Here is a 21,142-nt window from a genome sequence, read left to right as displayed (position 1 = left end):
TCAAAGTTTGAGAGATTTCCTACTTGTGTATCTTTTGCTTCAAATGAAAAAAAAACTTTTGAAATTAATAATGTGTTCTTCATGATCAACTATGAAAAAAGACTGATGAGTCTGACTATACTTGGTAAAGCATGGATCTGTGAAAAGATAAATTTTTATGAAGACAAGACAAATTTACAGAAGGTTCAAAATACTATATATGATTTTGTTCATTACAGTGAAAGGCCATTAAGTAGATATTTTCAATTTTCATAAAATACACTAAAAAGCATTAATCCATTTTTTTTTCTCTTATTTACCATGCTTTCCTTCTGCTGCCTTTTTCACCTTTCTTGCCTTTTGACTGATCAGCTTGCTTTTATTGCTTCTTTTCCTCCACCGGTTTGGAAGTTATATATTCGGGTTTGAAAGTTTTATATCCTGGTTTGATCTTTGTTATCCTTAACTTTTTTTTTTATTTTTTTATTGTTATGTTAATCACCATATATTACATAATTCGTTTTGGTGTAGTGTTCCATGATTCATTGTTTGTTCATAACACCCAGTGCTCTATGCAGAATGTGCCCTCTTTAATACCCATCACCAGGCTAACCCATCCCCCTACCCTCCTCCCCTCTAGAAACCTCAGTTTGTTTTTCAGAGTCCATCATCTCTCCTGGTTCGTCTCCCCCTCTGACTTACTCCCCTTCATTCTTCCTCTCCTGCTATCTGTTATCCTTAACTTTTAAAAATACATGGCTAGGGGCGCTTGGGTGGCTCAGTCATTGGGCGTCTGCCTTCAGCTCAGGTCATGGTCCCAGGATCCTGGGATCGAGCCCCACATTGGGCTCCCTGCTCGGCGGGAAGCCTGCTTCTCCCTCTCCCACTCCCCTTGCTTGTGCTCTCTCGCTGTGTCTCTGTCAAACAAATAAATAAAATCTTAAAAATCTGAATTTATTTAGTGACTGCGTTTTAGTGACTAGATTATTCCATATCTAGTATTGCATACCAATTATTATAGTCACCAGATAATAATACATTAAGCCTAGATAGAGTTTGTTTCTCTATTAAAGAAAGGAAGAATGAACATAAGGAAGATGTTTTAATTTCATAAGGTAAACTATTAAAAAGCAAACAAGAGAAACATCTGAATTACTTGATAAAATGCTCAAGATGAATATAAATCAAACACAAAAAAGCACAAAAAGTATGCATGTGTGTATACTGGAAAAATGAAAACAAAAATGTAAATATAGGCATTAGAAAGCAAATAATCTTAATTTGTTGGTAGTGTTTGAAAAGTAACTGAATAATTATTTTCATTTAAAATAAACCAAGGGCAGCAAGCCACAGCATTTAATTTGTAACAGCCAGTGAAGAATGCATTTGCTTTTGTCACTGTATAAATCCCAAATACCACACCTAAAACTAATGCTTAGGTAGAACTGGAGACCCCTCTCCAATACTATACCTTTTCAACTGTGTCTTTTGTGCTTATTTTCCAAGGGATACCTGGGATCCAATTGATGTGTAGTTTCCAATGTTACCAGGTCAAAGTGTTTGGAGCTCATTATGAGGGCAGAGGGAATGACATAATCAAATTTGTATTTCAGTGAATTGAAGAGAGGGCTGGAGGAGACTGGGGAAAGCAGACTGGTTAGAAGGCTGTTGCGCCAATCACATGAGATATGATAAAGGCAGAAGAGCAGTAAAATGGAAAACAACAAACAGAATAGGGAGATATTAAAGAGGCTGACCTGGTAGAATTTGGTTACTAAAGATGTTGTGGAGAGTAAGAACTGAAAATGATTCATTGGTTTCTGGCCTGGACTAGACAACAAGCACATTCATCAGGTGCAGTCCATGGGCTAGGGAAATAGAAGAGGGAAGTTTATCAGGTGGGGCCCTGGATAGAGAAAATGTCAGCTCACTTTTGGAATCAGCCAATAAAAGAATAAGTTTATCTTGTTACAACAAAATATAAGTGTACAAAGATGATGTCTAAAGTTGTTTTTAGAGATAAGGCCACTAGGGGTAGTAGGTTCAATAGTGAATTACAAAATAGTTGTGGACATACCAGTGCTAACTATTTAACAAATATTCTTTATCTACTCTAAATTTCATTAAAAGGGTTAAACATTTCTTTCTTCAATAATCTTTTTTTATTTAAAGATTTTATTTTATTTATTTGCCACAGAGAGCGCACACAAGCAGGGGAGCGGCAGGACAGAGGGAGAAGCAGGCTCCCCCACTGAGCAAGCAGCCGATGCGGGACTCGATCCCGGGACCCTGGGATCATGACCTGAGCCGAAGGCAGACACTCAACTGACTGAGCCACCCAGGCATCCCTCAATAATCTATTTAAATAGATAGCAATTTAGTAATAGCTAAATTATACACAAACAGATCCCAGGTGCTTTCTTTCAACCCTAAATGGGGGTATGATGATATATTTGTTCCTCCTTATCCCTTAAATACAGAGGTACTTTAGCACCTTCAGCTGTAATTGATTTAGAAGTAAAGGACAGTTTTGTGGTAAGTACTGACTTATCACTCAAGAATAACAGTGCATTCTTAAAGAGTGTAAGTTAAGGGGCCACGCAAATTAAACATGTATCATCATCACAGGGGCTTAATTCAATTCAAAATATGTTAACTCCAAAACACAGTTTCCTTATAGCAAAAACAACTACTTTGGGGAAGATGAAAATGCTCTAAAATTGATTGTGGTATTGATTACACAACTTTGAATATTCTAAAAACCACTGAGCTATACACTCTAAATGGGTGAACTGTGTGGTATGTGAATTATATCCCAATAAAGCTGTCATTTTTAAAAAAATGAACACTTTTTCATCTGCTCATAGCAGATTTTGTAACTGCTCTAATTTTACATTAGGCTTCTCAGGCTTTACTAGACTTCAAAATAAGCAGGAAAACACAGAAAAAGTATATTTTATTGGTATTTAGGCCTAGCACAGTTCATTTCAAATAAAATGGAACAGAGCAATTTATTTAACTGAATATAACATATAAACAATTTTTTTAAATTTCTGTTTTATCATATGATTTGTTCATGCAAGTACAATCATCAAACTGTCCTTCTAAGCATTTATCATAGCACCACCTTTTATTTGCAGTACTTGGTATAAATTTCATTGTCAAACATCTGGCTTTAGCAATGTAAACATTTGCTACAAGTAAACTTTAAAAGGTAAAAGTGAATGATACTAATGAATAAATCAAAATAAAACTGAGCATCACCACATGATATCATTCAACAAAATATAATACTGTTTCAATAAGAACTTAATACATTTCACAAAATGGAAGCAAAAATAAAAATATGTAAACTCCCAAAATAGTGTTAAAATACTGAAGGATATACGTAAAATTTACCTCAGAAAACAAGGGAAAACAACATAACCATGCAGTAAAAATCAATTTTGGTTTAGTAGTGACAACAGTTATTTTACTGCAGACTTCCTAAAATACATTATGACAAAATGGTTTCTTTTCGTGATATCACCCTTTTTAAAAAAAATTATCGTCTAATGATGTAAGTTGGGTACTTTATGGGAATTTCACATTTTTTGTCTGTTATGGAACTGCTACCCCAGAAATTTTTCATCTCTAAACTATTTTTCCAAATGACCAAAAACATTAAATTATCTTTGTGAAAATTACCTCATATAAAGTCAAATAATTCCTAAGCAAATCATCATAAAAATAAATCTGCCTTAACAGAATAAGTACAGAAAAAGTATACGCATAAGTGCTTGAAAATCACGGATATATTTCAATGAACAGGCAAAAATGTTCACATTTATCATTACTGTTGATGATTTTGTTCACTTTCTGGTTAAAATCAAGAAACAAGTTTTCAAAAAGTCAGCAAGGACATTCAGTGCCACTTTGGATTTTTCTGCAATATACAAACAAGTTACATCTCTGTAGTACAAGGCCAACTCTCTTTTTACTCTTTAACATAATTAAGTTATAAAGACCTCAGATTTCTAAAACCAGTCATAATACTGTGGCAAACAAAATAAATTTGTTCTTATTGCTCTTATATTCCAGCTTAATCTACAAATGTGAACATTTTTCCACATGTTGTCTCAAACCATACTAATACTAATAGTCTAGAGAGATACCTCTGTTAGTTTCCACAGATAAACTGAAAAAGGAAAAAAATGAAATTGAAATATTTCATCTTCTTAAGTGTCCTTAAAATGTTTAGCACTTCAAGCAGCACTTGACACAGCAAGTTTCTTCAAGTGATCCATAAACACTTGTAAACTAACATCATCTGTGAGAATAGGTGCTCCAGATTCCTAGAGGAAAAGAAAGATATTTGCTATGATTAAAACAGAGTAATACCTTAAAATGTATAAGCAAATGTTTAAAACAGACAAGGAACCATTGTAAGCAGAATAATGCCTATGCTCCTGTTGTAAAATAATCAGACTGGCCTTTATCCCTGGTTCCTCAGAGGGAGTTACTACATCCTTGGAATTTCCTAATAATGTCTTTGTTATTTTTTTTAAGATTTTGTTTATTTATTTGAGAGAGAGAGAGAATGAGAGATAGAAAGCACGAGAGGGAAGAGGGTCAGAGGGAGAAGCAGACTCCCTGCTGAGCAGGAAGCCCGATGTGGGACTCGATCCCGGGACTCCAGGATCATGACCTGAGCCGAAGGCAGTCGCTTAACCAACTGAACCACCCAGGCGCCCCAATGTTTTTGTTATTCATAAACCCCTCGGATCACAGCTGAGTTCATGCTTTGAGATGAGATGAATTAGGATGGGGGCCAGTCACCAGAAAGATCAACATGTGATTAGAGGACTTGGGGATTTAAGACAGCCTGACCTCGGGGTGCCTGGGTGGCTCAGTCATTAAACGTCTGCCTGGGGCTCAGGTCATGATCTCAGGGTCCTGGGATCAAGCCCCACATTAGGCTCCCTGCCCAGCGGGAAGCCTGCTTCTCCCTCTCCCATTCCCCCTGCTTGTGTTCCTTCTCTCGCTTTGTCTCTCTCTGTCAAATAAATAAATAAAATCTTAAAAAAAAAAAAAAAGCCTGACCTCTAGGGAGAGGAAGTGAGGTCAAGGGAGGGAAAAGAAGAAGGGAGTTGGAGATTCAATCAATCAGGCGTGGTAGTAAAGAAACAAACTCTGGATACCAAAGCTCAGTGGAACTTCCTACCAAATTTATCAGTATGCTAGGAAGGTGACACATTCTGATTCCACGGGGAAAGAACACAGAAGCTCTGTATCAGAAACCCTCCTAGACTTCACTCTGTGGGGTCTCTTCACTGGTTCTTATTTGCAATCTTTATAATAAAACTGTGATCATAAATATAGTGCTTTCCCAAGTTCCATGAGTTGTTCTAGGAAGCTGTCAAACCTGAGGTGGGGGTGGGGGGTGTGGGGAACACCCCCCACACACACCCATACAGATTTGTGGCTAGTTGGTCAGAGGTGCAGGATCCTGCTTACAGCCGGCACCTCAAGTTGAGGGCAGGCTTGCTGTGAACCATGTCCTTTAACTGGTGGAGTCTGCACTACCCCAAGTGGTCAGGATCAGATTTGCACTGCAGAATCAGAATAGCTACATACCCAACTTAATCTTTACAGTGGTGAAGTGTCCATTTGTCTTTTTTTTTTTTAAAGATTTTATTTATTTATTTATTTGATAGAGCGAGAGAGCACAAGTAGAGGGAATGGTAGAGGAAGAGGGAGAAGCAGGCTCCCCGCCAAGCATGGAGCCCGATGTGGGGCTCGATCCCAGGACCCTGGGATCATGACCCGAGCTGAAGGCAGACGCTTAACCATCTGAGCCACCTGGGTGCCCCAGTGTCCATTTGTCTTGAATGTATTGGCGCTTTATCACTACTAAGGAATAAATAAATGGCTTGGTGAGATTATTGCTGCCTGACTACTAAATAAAACTGAAATTGCACATATTTTGGGGTGCCTGGGTGGTTCAGGAGCATTTGACTCTTGGTTTCTGATCAGGTCATGGTCTCAGGATCCTGGTATCGAGCCCCATGTCTGGCCCTGTGTTCAGTGAGGAGTCTGCTTAAGGGATTCTCTCTCTCTCCCTCTCCCTTCCCCACTGCTCCTCCCCGATTGTGCTCTAATAAATAAATGAAATTAAAAAAAAAAAGAAATTGCACGTATTTTAACAGACATGCCAGCTGGAAGGAAGTATATTTACAGTATTTTTAAAATAAACTATGCTTACTGTTTTCATTCAAGTCATTTTAATTGATCTCCGTGGGTTCTAATTAACAAGAGTTAAGGAAAATTCCTAACTTCTATTTTAATAAAAACTGTGTTGACAGAATGACTTTCACTAATCCAAACCACTAATAGTGAAATTCTATTGTAGCAAGAAAAAGGTTTTCTGAAAGATTTCATATCTGGATTTTTAAATTTTTCACCCCATACTCAAGTTCTCATTTATAAGTAAATATAAGAAACCTAAAACAAAGAAGTAATTTTTAGAGATCAGCAAGTGGGTAACAAATAGGAGATGGGAATTTATAGCTCTTGTAAATTCTAGTCCAGCATTGCCACAGACATGCCGTAACCTCTTCTGAATAAAGGAAAATCGATTTTATTATGTGTTTTCATACATTAACTATAAAAACGTGAAGAACTGGACAATGAAGGGAGACAACAGCACTGGGAATAAGAGCTTGGAGTTTGGAGCCAGACTGCATGGCCTCAATTCCTCACTCAGCCACTTACTGCTTGTATGACTTTGAGGAACATACGTTACTTAACCTCTCTGTGTCTTTGTTTCCTCATTTGTAAAATAAAGATAACAACAGGACCTATTTCATATGGTTGTTATAATGATTAAACGAGTTCAACTGTGTAAGGAAACCAGAACAATACCTGACACATAGCAGGAATACAACATGTTTGAGCTATATTATTACCTCTTTTGAAAAATCTATTATTTTATAACACTGAAATATTTTTCCTTATTGTACATTCATAGTTAACAGAGAAGCAAAGGCCTCAAAGATATGACTTAGACTAATAATAACCTGGTAACTCTTGCTTTTTTTCTTTAACTATTCCTGATTTTCTTTCAATTTACATGTTTTCCACCTCAATTCACCCAATCCCAGATCTATTTCTCCCAGTCAAGACAAAATACTCATCAATTTTCTAATTTATATACTGTAGAGATCTTATTTGAAATTATATGCTCAACTCAAACATCAAAAATTTGCAGCTGATCTTAATTTTTCAACTGCACCCTTTTTCTCCTTAAAATATATCCACGATTAGGCAGAAAGAGCCAAGCTATCACTGAGCGTAGGAAGCGCGACAGCAGTGGGGAAGCAGTGTTGCAGTGGCGCCCTCTTCAGGCCATCATGGATATAACTTACCGCTGGGTACTTGATTGCTGACAAAAAGAAAACTAAAATGTAAGATTGTATAATTTTTAGTAAAATGCTTGGCTACCAAGTTAACGCCCTAAATTGTAATCACTGATTTAGCTTAATGATTAAAAATTCAAATTCTCCAGTCAGAATGGTCTAGGGTCAAATCCAGACCCTGCCACAGTTTAGCTATGTTATCTTGGGTATTACTTAAGCTGTTTAAGCCTAATTCCTCTTCTGAAAAAGAGTTAATAGTAACCACCTCATAAGTGTTTTAATGATTAAACAGGTGTGCATAAGAAGCTCAGCACAGGAACTAAAACAGTATAGATTCAGTTTATCAGTTATTATTATTATCTATAAAAATATTAACATAATTTCTCTTATAAAAAGCATAGGTCGGGCGCCTGGGTGGCTCAGATGGTTAAGCATCTGCCTTCGGCTCAGGTCATGATCCCAGGGTCCTGGGATCGAGCCCCACATCAGGCTCCCTGCTCCTTGGGAGCCTGCTTCTCCCTCTGCCTCTCTCTCTCTCATGAATAAATAAATAAAATCTTTAAAAAAAAAAAAAGGCATAGGTCAAGAAAGACCTTAGAGCTCTCGTTTATGCCTCTAATGCCTCTACTTCCAGGTCATAATAATTAAACTTCAAAGTTTAAAACAGGTTTTCTTTCCTATTTAAAGTATCTTTGGGGCCCCCAGGTGGCTCAGTCAGTTAGGCATCCAACTCTTGATTTCAGCTCAGGTCATGATCTCAGGGGTCATGGGATCAAGCATCAGGCTCCACACTCAGCAGGGAGTCTGCTTGAGATTCTCTCTCCCTCTCTCTAAAATAAATAAATCTTTAAAAATAAAAGATCTTAAGGAGAGACTTATTTTTCCCCACTGATAACAAGGAAAACTAATAATAACTAATATTTACTGAGTCTTACTGTGCATATCAAGCACATATTATTAAACTCTGTAACAAAGAAGAAAAGGCAAAGATAAGTAACTTATAGTTTTCAACTACCAGCTCAGAATGATGCCTCTCCATGTTTAACAGCTCAAGTTCTTTATAAGCATACCAACTATACCTCCATGTTGTTATTTTTTCTTAAGTAGGCTCCAAACCCAATAAGGGGCTTGAACTCACAACCCTGAGATCAAGAGTCACAAGCTCTACTTACTGAGCCATCCAGGCGCCCCCATGTTGTAATTTAAACCCAGAAAAGCAAGAAGCAAGTTTTATTTCCATGAACTAAACTACACTTTTTAATGTAGAAATTCAGCCACAAAGATATATTTTATTTGGTCTGCATTAATGTGGGCTCACAACGTTTTGTTAAATAAATTATGTAAACGGCAACAATCAGCTAGAGGGGAGGAACAGCTACCCCCTTTAGAAAAGGATTTCTGTATTCTTCCCACAAACCCTAGTCCACCAGAGCACCAAGTATTGCCTCTTCACACTGAGAGCATCAGATTTTCTTAAAAGAGCTTCACTCATTTGTTACTCACCTGGCCCCTAAGGGCATTTGATAGGGGACCCCTGACAAATACCATTTTAAAGCATCCTTTAAGCTCCTCTTCTCCATAATGACTAATCACCATTTCCATGAACTTTATTAATTGGTCCTACTTTCCTATCTTCTTTCAATTTTCTTTTCTTAAGTAAGTTTCTCTTAAGTTGTGAGATCCAGAACTAAATTCAATACTCAGATGACTCAAGCAAAATGGAAAGGCTGATTCATTGTACATTCTGTATTCCAAACTTCCACATCACAGTAGTGTATTTGACTTTTTGTTTCACAGCAAGTGGAATGGTGAGGGTGATATTGATAATGCATATGTATATGCATTATATGGGCACAAATTTTTTTCTCTCACATGCTATACCCCTTCCACACTTTCCAAGAGTAAGCTCCTTTCCTTACCATAAAGACTTTACCTTTCAGGACTTTTAGACCATGGATTCAATTTATTTATCTATATCATAAAGGCTCCTTAACTCTTAAATACCTCCACAAAGCCCCCATACTCTAAACTCTGTTCTCCTGCCCAAATCTATTATACTCAATACATGCTATGTTTAAGGTACTGTGGAAAGTCAAAAATTAAAATGACAGTCATTACTCATAAGGGCCATCAGAAATGGATGAAAAAAAGGAATGAAGGGGCAGGGATATTATATCAAACGAGTCATGCAATCATAAAAAAAGTTTCATGGAAGGCACCTGGGTGGCTCAGTCAGCTAAGCATCTGCCTTCAGCTCAGGTCACGATCCCAGAGTCCTGGGATCGAGTCCTGCATCGGGCTCCCTGCTCAGCAGGTAGTCTGCTTCTCCCTTTCCCTCTACCCCTCCCACCTGCTCATGCTGTCTCTCTCAAATAAATAAAATCTTTAAAAAAAAAAAAAAGAAAAAGAAAAAGAGGAAGTTTCATGGAGTCAGTGAACTTTGAACCCAGCCTTAAGGGATGGCTACCATGTGGTGACATAGGAGACTACTAGGGACAAGCCACAAAGATGGTAACATGCTTACTGTATTCAAAGTGAAATAAGAAATCTAGTTGGCTAAAAAGGCAAAACAGTAGCTAAAAGTGGGAAAACTTTGGATTATGCAACAAAGGACCCTCAAAAGCAATATAAAGAGTTATATGTAATTCCAAAGGAGGTTATTAAAGATTAATTTTTTTTAAAGATTTTATTTATTTATCTGAGAGAGAGCATGGGAGCACATGAGCCAGGGGAGGGGCAGAGGGAGAGAGAGAATCTCTAGCAGATTCTGCGCTGAGCACAGAGCCCAACACAGGGCCTGATCTCATGACTCTGAGATCATGACCTGAGCCGAAACCAAGAGCTGGACACTTAAACGACTGAGCCACCCAGGTGCCCCAGAGATTAACTTAGAACTGCTTCAGGGAGATGACTCTGGCCATTGCCAAAATGGAAGAAACAGGGCTGAAGCACTGACAATCTATGTGAATAGTAACAAGGGCCTGACCTGTTAGTGACAGGGAAAGGAGGGAATGGTTAGGAGCAAGAGATCAAACCATTTGTGAGTAACTAGGGGTGGAAGGGAGAAAATAAAATGCAAATGACTAAAGTTCCAAGCCTTGGGAATTGAGAGAATGGTGGGGTCCTCTGTAAAAATAGGAAAGTCAAGCAGACCAAGATGGTATAAATGAGAGTAAGTTCAAGCTGGGACATGTTGCTTATGAAATGTGTACAGGAAGCTCCAGTGATGTGTAACAGACAGTTATGGAAATTCCAAGCTATAGCTCAAGGTGAAGTCAAACCAAAGGTGGAGATTTGCAAGTTAGCCTTGGATGAAATCTGAAGCCACAGCGGTGTAATCACCCAGAAAAACAATGTATGCAGAGAAATCAGGGCAAAATTTTGAGGCACCTCTATATTTAAAGGGAAGGGGCCTTAATCCTAATTACTACATCTTCTACCCAGCCTGGACCTCACAGTCATTTACCATTGCTCTACATCATTGCACTCCCTTTAATGTGTCCATCTTTCTTATCTCCAGTGCTAAATCACCCCCAAAGTCTTTCATCTTTGATGCAATGCCTGAACTACAAAGCATGGTTAAAAAACATAATGGAAGCAAGCTCTAGAAATTGTTTGTAAATAAAATGGGCCCTCACTGCTATAAAAGCCTTTTGTTCACCTGCTGTTGCTTTCTTATATTCCTTATAGTTGTTTTTAAATCTTTTCTGTTTTCTATTCCTTTAACCCCAGCATGTCTCACTCTTAGTGAATAATCCACTATTATTGAAAAGTAACAGGTAATTACCCAATATGAGCATTCTGTTCTCAACATCTTTCTCTGTCATTACCCTTCCTACCATTTGCTTCTGCAGAAGGAAATGTCCTGCCTCCTTAACAATGCTTCAACTCCATACAGTGCTGTGATCACACTGTCTGCTTTTGAGGATCTTAAACATCTATACGCTGTTCTTTTATCAGCATCTTGCACTTGGTCTACAAATAAGTTCTGTGTTCTTATCCGAATAAGAATCATCCTTCTATCCTACTACCCGAACTCAGACTAAATTTGCAAAAGAACCATTAACACTTACAACCTCCATTTCTTTACCACCCACTAATTCCTTACAATCTATCTTGTACTCAACAACTATTTAAAACTGCTTACCAGGGCCACAAATGACCTCCTAATCTTCAAATCCATCCACCTTTTTTAAGTCTTCATCCTCCTTCAAAGGTCTGCAGCATCTCAGAATTTGTTAACACCCTTCCTTCTTTCTATAAAGCCCTCCCTCACCTATTATGACATAGTATGGTATTCTTTTCATATTCCTTCCACCTCTCTATTACAAAATACTCCTACCACTTGTACTTCCTCAAGGGTTTATCTTGTCCTTCTTTTGCCTCTCAACTCTCCCTGAACAAGTATTCACTGTGATGACTTTAAGTATCACTTGTCCATGATCAACTTTCACATTCTTGCCCTGATCATCAAACCCAAATTTCTAATAGCCTGCTCTATCTGGCCATCTAGATGTTATCTCAAATTCAGTGTGCCTAAAATCAAACATTTTCTCTCTGCCTTCCCACTTACTGGCACATTTCTCCTAGTTACCCAGGCCCTAAATCCTACATTACCTTGTTCTTCCTCAACTATTTATTTTTTAAAAATTCAAATGTATAGAAAAGTTGAGAAAAAAGTACAATGAACACCCACATACTCTATACCTAAATTCACTGATTAATATTTTGCCACAGTTGCTTTATGTTTCTATACGTTTCCTTTTCTTTTGTTGCATCATTTCTATAAGTTGAAGACATCATGACATTTTACCCCCTTTAGGATACATCTCCCAAGGTTACAGACAATCTCCTATATAACCACACCAGTAGTATCACAATCAAGAAATTTAATATTATACTAGTAGCTGATACAGTCCATATTCAAATTTCACAAATTATCACAATTATGTTCTTTATTATTGTTTTCTCTAATTCAGAATCCAATCAGAATTCACATTTTGCATTTAGCTGTCTTGCCCTAGAGAAACTTTTACTTTCCTGCAACTTCTAATCAAATCTCACTGGTTCCACATTTAAAATATCACTGAAATCTATTCCTTTTCGCCATCTTGCCTTCATTCCCCCTCACTCGGATTACTTCAAAATACAGTTTCAACTTAAAGACTGCTCTCAATTAATCTTAGGAGTCAACTATATTATCTAAGACTCAAATTTGCCCCTGTCCAAAAACCTTCAGTAACATTTTATTACTTACTAAATACTCAGCTCCTTGGCACTCAACCTAGCATTTAAGATCCTCTACAATTCAGCCACACAATACATTTCCAGTTTATTGTTCTATTCATCCTATGTGTGTACCTTACTTGGTCCACACTGTCCTCTACCTGGAACTCCTCATACAATTTCTACTTCTTGAAATTGTAACCATTCTAAAAGGAAATGTTCCCTTTTCTGAGCTCTTTTCTGATTATACATTGTCTCCTGCTGCCACCATGCGCTCTCTTCCCCTCTTCCTCTTCTAACTCCTGTAATATTTTATATTTTTCTAAAAAGAACATATCTCATACTGACTTATATTTTAATTACTTAGTTATCTTATCTCTAATGCTAGATTACCAGCTCTTTACAAGTAGAGATGATCAAACTGATGAATCACTAAATTCTACTTCTGAAACCAATATTACACTATATGTTAACTAACTAGAATTTAAATAAAAACTTGAAACAAAGAAAAAAAGCAGGGATGATCACTCTGTACCCAAAAGTACCCAAACAGAGTCCTGTAATTGGATACTTGATAAATGTTGATATATTGTACCAAGAGGTAGGACTTCTAAGAAATCAAAATATATTAACAATGATTTCCAGGCCTCCTGCCTCTCTTGTTCAATTACAATCCCTGACCTCTTCCAACTTATTATGTGTGGCCTTTTATAGTTCACGTCCTAGCATTAACCTTAAATCATCATTTCCTATCTTATATTATGCACTATATTGCTTTTTGTCTCAAGGGTGAAGTCCTAAACTAGGAATATGAAGGAATTCTACCTATTTGATATGATCACCTTTTATTTTCTATGGTGCCACCAAATGCTAATTCTATTTTCTACTCATTTTTTCATTACTTTTCCAATAGAAATCATTAGCAAATACACAGGGAAAAATGTAGCTTTCACTAAAATAACAAACTGTAAATACACAAAAGAAATAATTTCCAAGATCCACTATTTACACTTACCTGTCCCCAGGCATACATATTATTATGAGTCTGGGAAGGGTTGACTTTCGAAAGCAGGAAACGGGCCTTAAAAGCAAAGAAGACATAACATTATTCATCAAAAATAGATTTAGTTAATATGAGCTGAACAAACAAATTATGATCTAAAATCAATTTTATTTAATATGTTCTGATAAAATTAATTTTATTAAGAGGCAACTTTAAAAAAAATAAATTTTGGAAATATGTGGGCCACTACATGTTACAAATAAATGCACCCTCTTCTCTCCAAATCATATATTCATAACAAATAATAAACTGCTAATTCCAAAACTCAGCATATAAAATTTATGTGTGCAACAAGTACAAGATTAGTGTGAAATTTACTAAACCCTTGGTCTGAAACGTCATCAGAGATCTGAAGTACCAAAAAGTACCCTATACATTCTTTTACTTTAAACAATGACTCTCAAACTTTCTCAACCTGTAGGCTATTCCATAAGACAACTTACCCAACATTTTAACCATCTCTCCACTAAGCTTTATCATCATGAAAACCAAAATAAAAGAGGAAAATAGCACTACACATGAGGAGACATCAATGAGAGAACTAGGCATAAATGATTATTTCATACTGAAAAACATAGTCATATCTTTTGAAATTTAGTATCACACAAAATCTTTTTCTAATCTATGAGTAAGCAGTTTAACATAAGAGCACTGGCTCTAGAGTTAGAACACCTAGATTTGAATGCCTGCTTCTTCATTTACTGTGTTTCCTTGGCCACAAGTAACCTAAGTCTCAGTCTTATTATCTGTAAAATGGAAATAACAATAGGACTGTTATGAGGATCAAATGAGACAAGGTGTGTAAAGTACTAACAGCTTTGCAAATTCTCAACACACGGTAGCTCTTATTATAAATATAATAAAACCCTAAAAATAACTGCTATCATTTATGAATAATAGTTACTAATATTTACCACCTATTTTATAATACTGTGCTAGGCACAAGGGAAACAATAATAAATGAAGCAAGGTACCTGCCTTTAGCAAGTGAAAGAAACTTATGATAACCTATAATTAAATTTATTATAGCTCTAATACAATTACAAGGGAGAAGTAAAAACTGTTTTAAGAAGTCCATGATAAGGGGCTCGGTCATTAAACGTCTGTCTTCAGCTCAGGTCATGGTCCCAGGGTCATGGGATCGAGCCCCGCATCAGGCTCCCTGCTCAGTGGGAAGCCTGCTTCTCCCTCTCCCACTCCCTCTGCTCGTGTTCCCTCTCTTTCTGTCAAATAAATAAATAAATAAATAATCTTTAAAAAAAAAAAAAGTCTATGTTAAGGGGTCTTAAACCTAGCCTTCTGAAAGGTCCTGAAGGGCCATGTATATATGTACATGTACTTTATTTAATCTTCATAATTCTAAAATCCACAAGGCCTTTTGTAATATAATGCTTTCCTATTACATGACATTTTCTAGAAAACTGAAATGACAGAATGAGGAAAACAAAAAATTATGTTACCGCAAACTTCATATTCACAGACTTCTTCATTAAATTAACAGATTTAACAAAATTATACTAAAAAAGCTACACTAAAATTTTTTCCAAGTTGTTCTTCTTGCCCCACTAAAGCTGATGTGCCACCATAACATCATCCTGGCTCTGTTATTAAATCTGAGCTGGTGGTAGAAGGTGGGAGAAACCGCTAGCTTTAGGCAACTGGCCAATAGTCACTGCTTTGCTCCCACTGCTAAGGCAAAAAGCCAGCATATTTTCCCTGGTGACCTTCTACCCGCATCCTTCCTCTTATACTTGCCTTGTGAAACAGTCTTTTCAAATTAAAAGTCAGAAGGCATATAGGAACAACTCATTACAATCAATACTAACGACAAACAAATTAACTATACTTACCTGGCTACCTCCATGTTCAGTGTCAATGTATCTTGGCATTGGAAATCTGGAGTGAAGAATCTCCTGTGCATCATCCACAGGGGCTTGTAGAAGATGGCGGAAATTTTCATATTCTGGCATGTCCTGGTATCCTGACTTGCGCCACTGTGCAATGGTCTAATTTTAAAACAATTAAAGGAATTATTACTTTTAATTTCTTGCCTATCCAAAAATTTTAAGAGGTTTTTTCAAAGGAATTAATCTTCAGAAAATAAGAAAATTATAAATCATTATTTATCAGTTTTTAAATCAAGAACACTAATTTTGGGGCGCCTGGGTGGCTCAGTCATTAAGCGTCTGCCTTCGGCTCAGGTCATGATCCCAGAGTCCTGGGATCAAGCCCCGCATGGGGTTTCCTGCTCTGCGGGAAGCCTGCTTCTCCCTCTCCTGCTCCCCCGTGCTTGTGTTCCCTCTCTCACTGTGTCTCTCTCTCTGTCAAATAAATAAATAAAATCTTTAAAAAAAAAAAGAAGAACACTAATTTTGGTATTCTTGAGTAAAGAGATGCAAAATTAGAATATTTCTTCTCCCTTAAAAGTAAAAAGAAATAAACCAAAAAAATTTTTAAATACTGTTTATATTATTAGCTAAAAGCTATCTACTTAAGTTTATGATAAACAAGAGGGATTTTTGTTAACAGATTTCCCAGAGACTTCAAAATTAACCACCTACTATTATAAAGTTTTTATCAATGGAGTTATGTTCTGACAAGATATATAAACATAAAACTTTAGTAATGATAGCAATAAAATTATAAAGATAATATACCTGTAGAAGAGTATCTGAATCAATTCTTTTATTAAGGTAAGTGGCTCCAAAAGCCATGTAATTAAATCATCTAAAAATTTAAACTTGGCTTGGTTTCTAACTTAACTGCATCAGTCAATATATACTCTATATGGCTTTACAGCTCTGTATTTAACAGAGAAGCAGTCATGTGCATTTCAGATTTCTCCTTTAAGCACATTAACAAGCTATTTTTAAAAAAATCACACACAAAAAAAGCAGCAAAATACCTCACTCTCATGTAATAGGCATTATCCTTAAAAATTAAAGGACATTAGTACTGGTATCAATAATCAATAAATCTTTTCAAAGGCCTAGATAATATTACTTAAAAGGATATTTTGAGTACACCTCTACAATTAGAGTGCAAATCTAAAATCATTTACAATTAAAACAACTGGAAAAATAAATCTGCACAAGTTACTAGACTATAAATTTGAGTGTGGGTCTGTGAAAATAAATATAAATAAATAAATAAATAAATAAATAAATCTGCACAAGTCACTAGACTATAAATTTGAGTGTGGATCTGTGAAAAAAAGAATCTCTATCTTTTTGATGGACTCTGAAAAACAAACTGAGGGTTCTAGAGGGGAGGAGGGTAGGGGGATGGGTTAGCCTGGTGATGGGTATTAAAGAGGGCACATTCTGCATGGAGCACTGGGTGTTATGAACAAACAATGAATCATGGAACACTACATCAAAAACTAATGATGTAATATATGGTTATTAACATAACAATAAAAAATTAAAAAAAAAAAAGAATCTCTTTCAAGGCATCCAGAACACAGTGCTTTCTTATACACAGGAAACATTTAATTACTGGCTGAATGAATAAATGCAGGAATGAACAGAGTTCTGCTAAATACCTGATTAAAGCTTAATAGCTACTGAAATATTCTCTTTTTAATCATGTACCATTCCAATTAAGTAAAGGTGTAAATTTTAATTTTAATTCACTTATCCATTAAAAATGAGTTTTCAGATCATGTGGAATATTTTTTAAATACTTTAAATGCATTAAATGGAATACTTTTTAAATTTTTTTTTAAGATTTTATTTATTTGAGAGAGAATGAGATAGAGAGAGAGCATGAGAGGGGAGAGGGTCCGAGGGAGAAGCAGACTCCCTGCTGAGCAGGGAGTCCGATGCGGGACTCGATCCCGGGACTCCAGGATCATGACCGGAGCCGAAGGCAGTCGCTTAACCAACTGAGCCACTCAGGGGCCCAAATGGAATACTTTTTAAATGATTACCATGAAGTAATGAAAGGGAGAGCCTGCCTACTGACAAAGGCTTTTTCCTTCTCGATGTCTCCAGTAAAACCCAAAAGTATGGCATGTCTATGTATACATCAATGCTCTTACTTTCACAACACTATGCTCTGTGTAAAATCCATTTATCCAATCGTACATGGACAAATGGACAAAACAAGCACAGGCAGGTCAAATGCAAATGAAGTCTAAAAACCAGTGGCAAGAAGAATCATATTTTATACCTACTTTATAAAAATGGAAATAAAAGTTTATCAGAGAGGAAACAGTAATCATATGGTAAAGAAGGGACAGCTTCCATGAATAAAAACACTCTGTTGCACACACGTGCACAGGGTTAAATGCAGTGGACTCTTACCTCACCATGATAAATCAAAATCTGGAAGAACGTGTCCATGAGAAGAATGCGATCCACAAGAATGCTGCTGCTATCAAGAAGAACCGGCTAACAGAAGAAAACAATGAGAAAGGAGGAAGATGGAAAAAGAAATTAAAGTTACAAAACAGATCTTTCCAGGATACCTTTAAAATTTTAAATTTGTATCTTATAACTTAAAAACATCTCGCTCTCATGAATTCTTGCAGTACATTTTAATTTTCTGAGAACTCGTAAAAACACAGGTAACAACTGAAAAACAGAGTACAGCCAAGAGGAAATCAGGGTTAACTCCTAAGCCTGATGATGGACCGTTGAGTGAGAGGGGAAAGGCTTGGGAAAGAGCAAATCTGGAGATGGAAAAATAGTTCTGAGTAGGAAATGTAAGGGAGTGGCCAGAACTAATGACATAAATTTGGATATCACATGCATGAAGATGGTAATTAAAGCTATGTGATTATACTACATCACAGTACATATCTACACCAGAGGGAAGGAAGATAGAGCGAAAGCCAGAGACTGGGCCCCGGAACATGCCAACACTTCAAAGATCTGAAAAGGAGAAGTCAGCAAAAGGAAACTGAGAAGGAACAGGCAGTGATTAGGAGGAAAACCAGTAGGTTTTGCAGGTGTCAGATTAGTTTAAACAAAAGGTTTTCAAGGAGAGTCCTCATTAGGTAAATAAATGCTGTCAAGAGTTCTGGCAAGACGTAGGACATTGGTGGTCTGGTAAGAGTTGTTTCAGTGTAATGTTAAGAACAAGAATCTGAATAATGGAGGTTGAAAAGAGAATGTGAGGTGAGATCATCATAGAGACAATAGGTAATTTTCTGAGTTTGGCTGCAATTGAGACCAGAGAAATGAGTAGCAATTAGAGAAAATGTGAAGTCAAGGGTGGTTTTGTCTGTTGGTTTTTAACATGAATGTGACTCGGGTTTCTGTGTTAATGAGAATGATCCAGAGGAAGAGCAAGTGATGATGGAGGAAAGAGAGTAACTCCAACAGCAGAGCCTTAAGTAAATTAAGCTAATGGGATTCGTGGATTAAATGGAAAGGTTGGAATTTAACAGGAGCAGACAGTAGGGATTGTGGGATTCCAAATTTCTTCTAAACACTAATCTACATTTTCCAGATATCTACAATTTACATGTATTACTCTGAAATGAGAAAAAAAAAATCTCTAAAGTTTTCTTTCCTGATTCAAAGAACTATAAAACCAAATACATAGCTAGACCATCACATTAACAATATTATATTTTCTAGAAAAGTAGACACTATGACAAATTAAAAACAATTATAGTAACAAAATGTTTTAAAACTATTTTTCCGAAACAATGAATAAAGGCATCACCAGAGATCATTAATCAGGAGATATTATAAATATTGTTTATGCTGACCATTCTTAAATATTACTTTCAAATACAGTCATTACATACTTGTAAGTGGTAAAACAGACAATTTTAACTACAAAATAGAAAAACTGTTTAACAATTGGTTAAAGTAAGTGGGACAGTTTGCTAAGAAATCTAAATGGATGACTTTGTTACCACCTTTCTAAATATACGTCTTTATAATTAACTGTATCTTATGTTCAAAAAAAGCTACAGGAGAATGAGATGATATTTAAGCAAGAGGTTTTCTTTAGACAGAATGTCCTAATTATCAGACAGTATATACTCTGGAATAAGCTACAGGTTCTAGAATCATCATTACCAATGGACACTGTTAAAGACAAAAGGATAATCATAAGCCCTAGAGAATTTGATCAACCAAATAACTACACAAATTGATCTTAAAAGTCTCTTCCATCTCGGTTTTTGTATTTTTTAAAATGATTTCCTAGTGCAACCTAGCATATAATAAGCACTCAAATATTTTTAAGTGAATATATGGATAACATAACTTCTTGAACTAAATTCCTGTATTTAGTAACTATATTCCAAGAAAAACTTAGTTGTTTTTGCTTTTTAATGACACACATCACAGTAACAAAACCAATTTTTGTTTTCTGTCTCTCTTACCTCTGGGGGTCCACTAAAAGAATATGCATACAGAATAGGCTGTATCATAATTAGGGACTGGGTCAAATCTTGACGCATAAAATGGTGACGATAATATGAACTCTCATCAGGACTATTGTTAAAAACTTGTAAGAAAGGAGATCTTCTTAAATGAAACATAAACTACAAGAAAAAAATGTGAGATAGCTTTTACTGATTTTACTTCAACAGAAGTTTACTATTACAAAAGCATTTGATTACTATTAAGACAATAACAAGTTATAATAAGGACCTTCTAAATTGTATTCACGATCTTTATCAGTTACTTGAAAATATAATTTAACAATAAATAAAATTAAAAGAGATGACTCAAAAGGAAAACAAAAATAGGGGAAAAAAAAGTCCTTGCTCACATCTAAGTTATTCAGAGGCTGATGCTACACGGTGCATTATCAGCATTCTTTGTTTCTACTCATCATCTCTCTGGCACATCTTTGAACTTTTTTATTACTATTCCTTACCACCATCAAAAGACTCCAAGCGTACATAAAAATAGACTAACAGATTTTCTAGGTTTTGAGAGCTCCCAAAAGTTGCACTGGGAAGGGTCTGCATTGATTTAAAAGAAAAGGACTTACATACACCTACTTGTTTCTTAATATTTAAGTTCTTCCTCATCCCTAAGAAACATTCTTTAGACCATTTCATTACTTCTTTCTCCTTTCACTTTCATTCCACCCACTCCTCATATGAAAGAGATCAAAAAGGGGAAGAGTCTGGCCTGAATAAAGGACAGCTACATTGTACTTTGATACAATCAAAGGGTCTCAGATACAATGAAAAGAATCAGCTCTCCAAAGAACTCTCATTTGTTTTTCAGTTACTTCTCTCCACTGCCCTCCACCCTCAGGGCTCAAGTGCCTACATGATGCTTCTGCCCTGGGACTCATTCCACAGGTCTCTCCCAGTACATGCTGCTCAGTGACACTCTCATTCCTTCTCTGTTCTCAGTGATCAGAATTCACTAAGATGCTCTCTCATTCCTTACCACTTCAGCCATTCCTGTTTACTCACAGCAATGTGTAATTGGTAAATTTGGGAGTAGATTTTCCAGAAATAAAAACCTTCCCTAAATTTAGTCTATGTTACCTT

At 36.2% G+C, this 21,142-nt stretch overlaps 1 protein-coding gene across 5 annotated transcripts in view; it reads right to left on the bottom strand.

The window, feature by feature from the left end:
- Positions 1 to 2,888: 2,888 nt before the first annotated feature.
- Positions 2,889 to 21,142, bottom strand: part of SEC23A (Sec23 homolog A, COPII coat complex component) — a 72,435-nt gene continuing 54,181 nt past the window's right edge. For 3 of the 5 annotated variants that reach the window (XM_027569835.2, XM_027569836.2, XM_027569839.2), the window contains 5 exons: positions 20,012 to 20,173; positions 17,973 to 18,059; positions 15,516 to 15,671; positions 13,618 to 13,683; positions 2,889 to 4,313 (listed from right to left, as the gene is read on the bottom strand). In XM_027569835.2, the coding sequence (XP_027425636.2) occupies positions 4,224 to 4,313; positions 13,618 to 13,683; positions 15,516 to 15,671; positions 17,973 to 18,059; positions 20,012 to 20,173 (561 nt within the window). In that variant the 3' untranslated portion in view covers positions 2,889 to 4,223. The remainder of the gene's footprint in view (positions 4,314 to 13,617; positions 13,684 to 15,515; positions 15,672 to 17,972; positions 18,060 to 20,011; positions 20,174 to 21,142) is intronic. The other 2 variants (XM_027569838.2, XM_027569834.2) reach the window with 2 other exon arrangements.

Source organism: Zalophus californianus, chromosome 6 (genome assembly GCF_009762305.2).
Source record: "Zalophus californianus isolate mZalCal1 chromosome 6, mZalCal1.pri.v2, whole genome shotgun sequence".
NCBI lineage: Eukaryota > Metazoa > Chordata > Mammalia > Carnivora > Otariidae > Zalophus > Zalophus californianus.
Note: the sequence above shows the minus strand (reverse complement) of the source record. Positions and strands in the feature narration are given on the sequence as shown.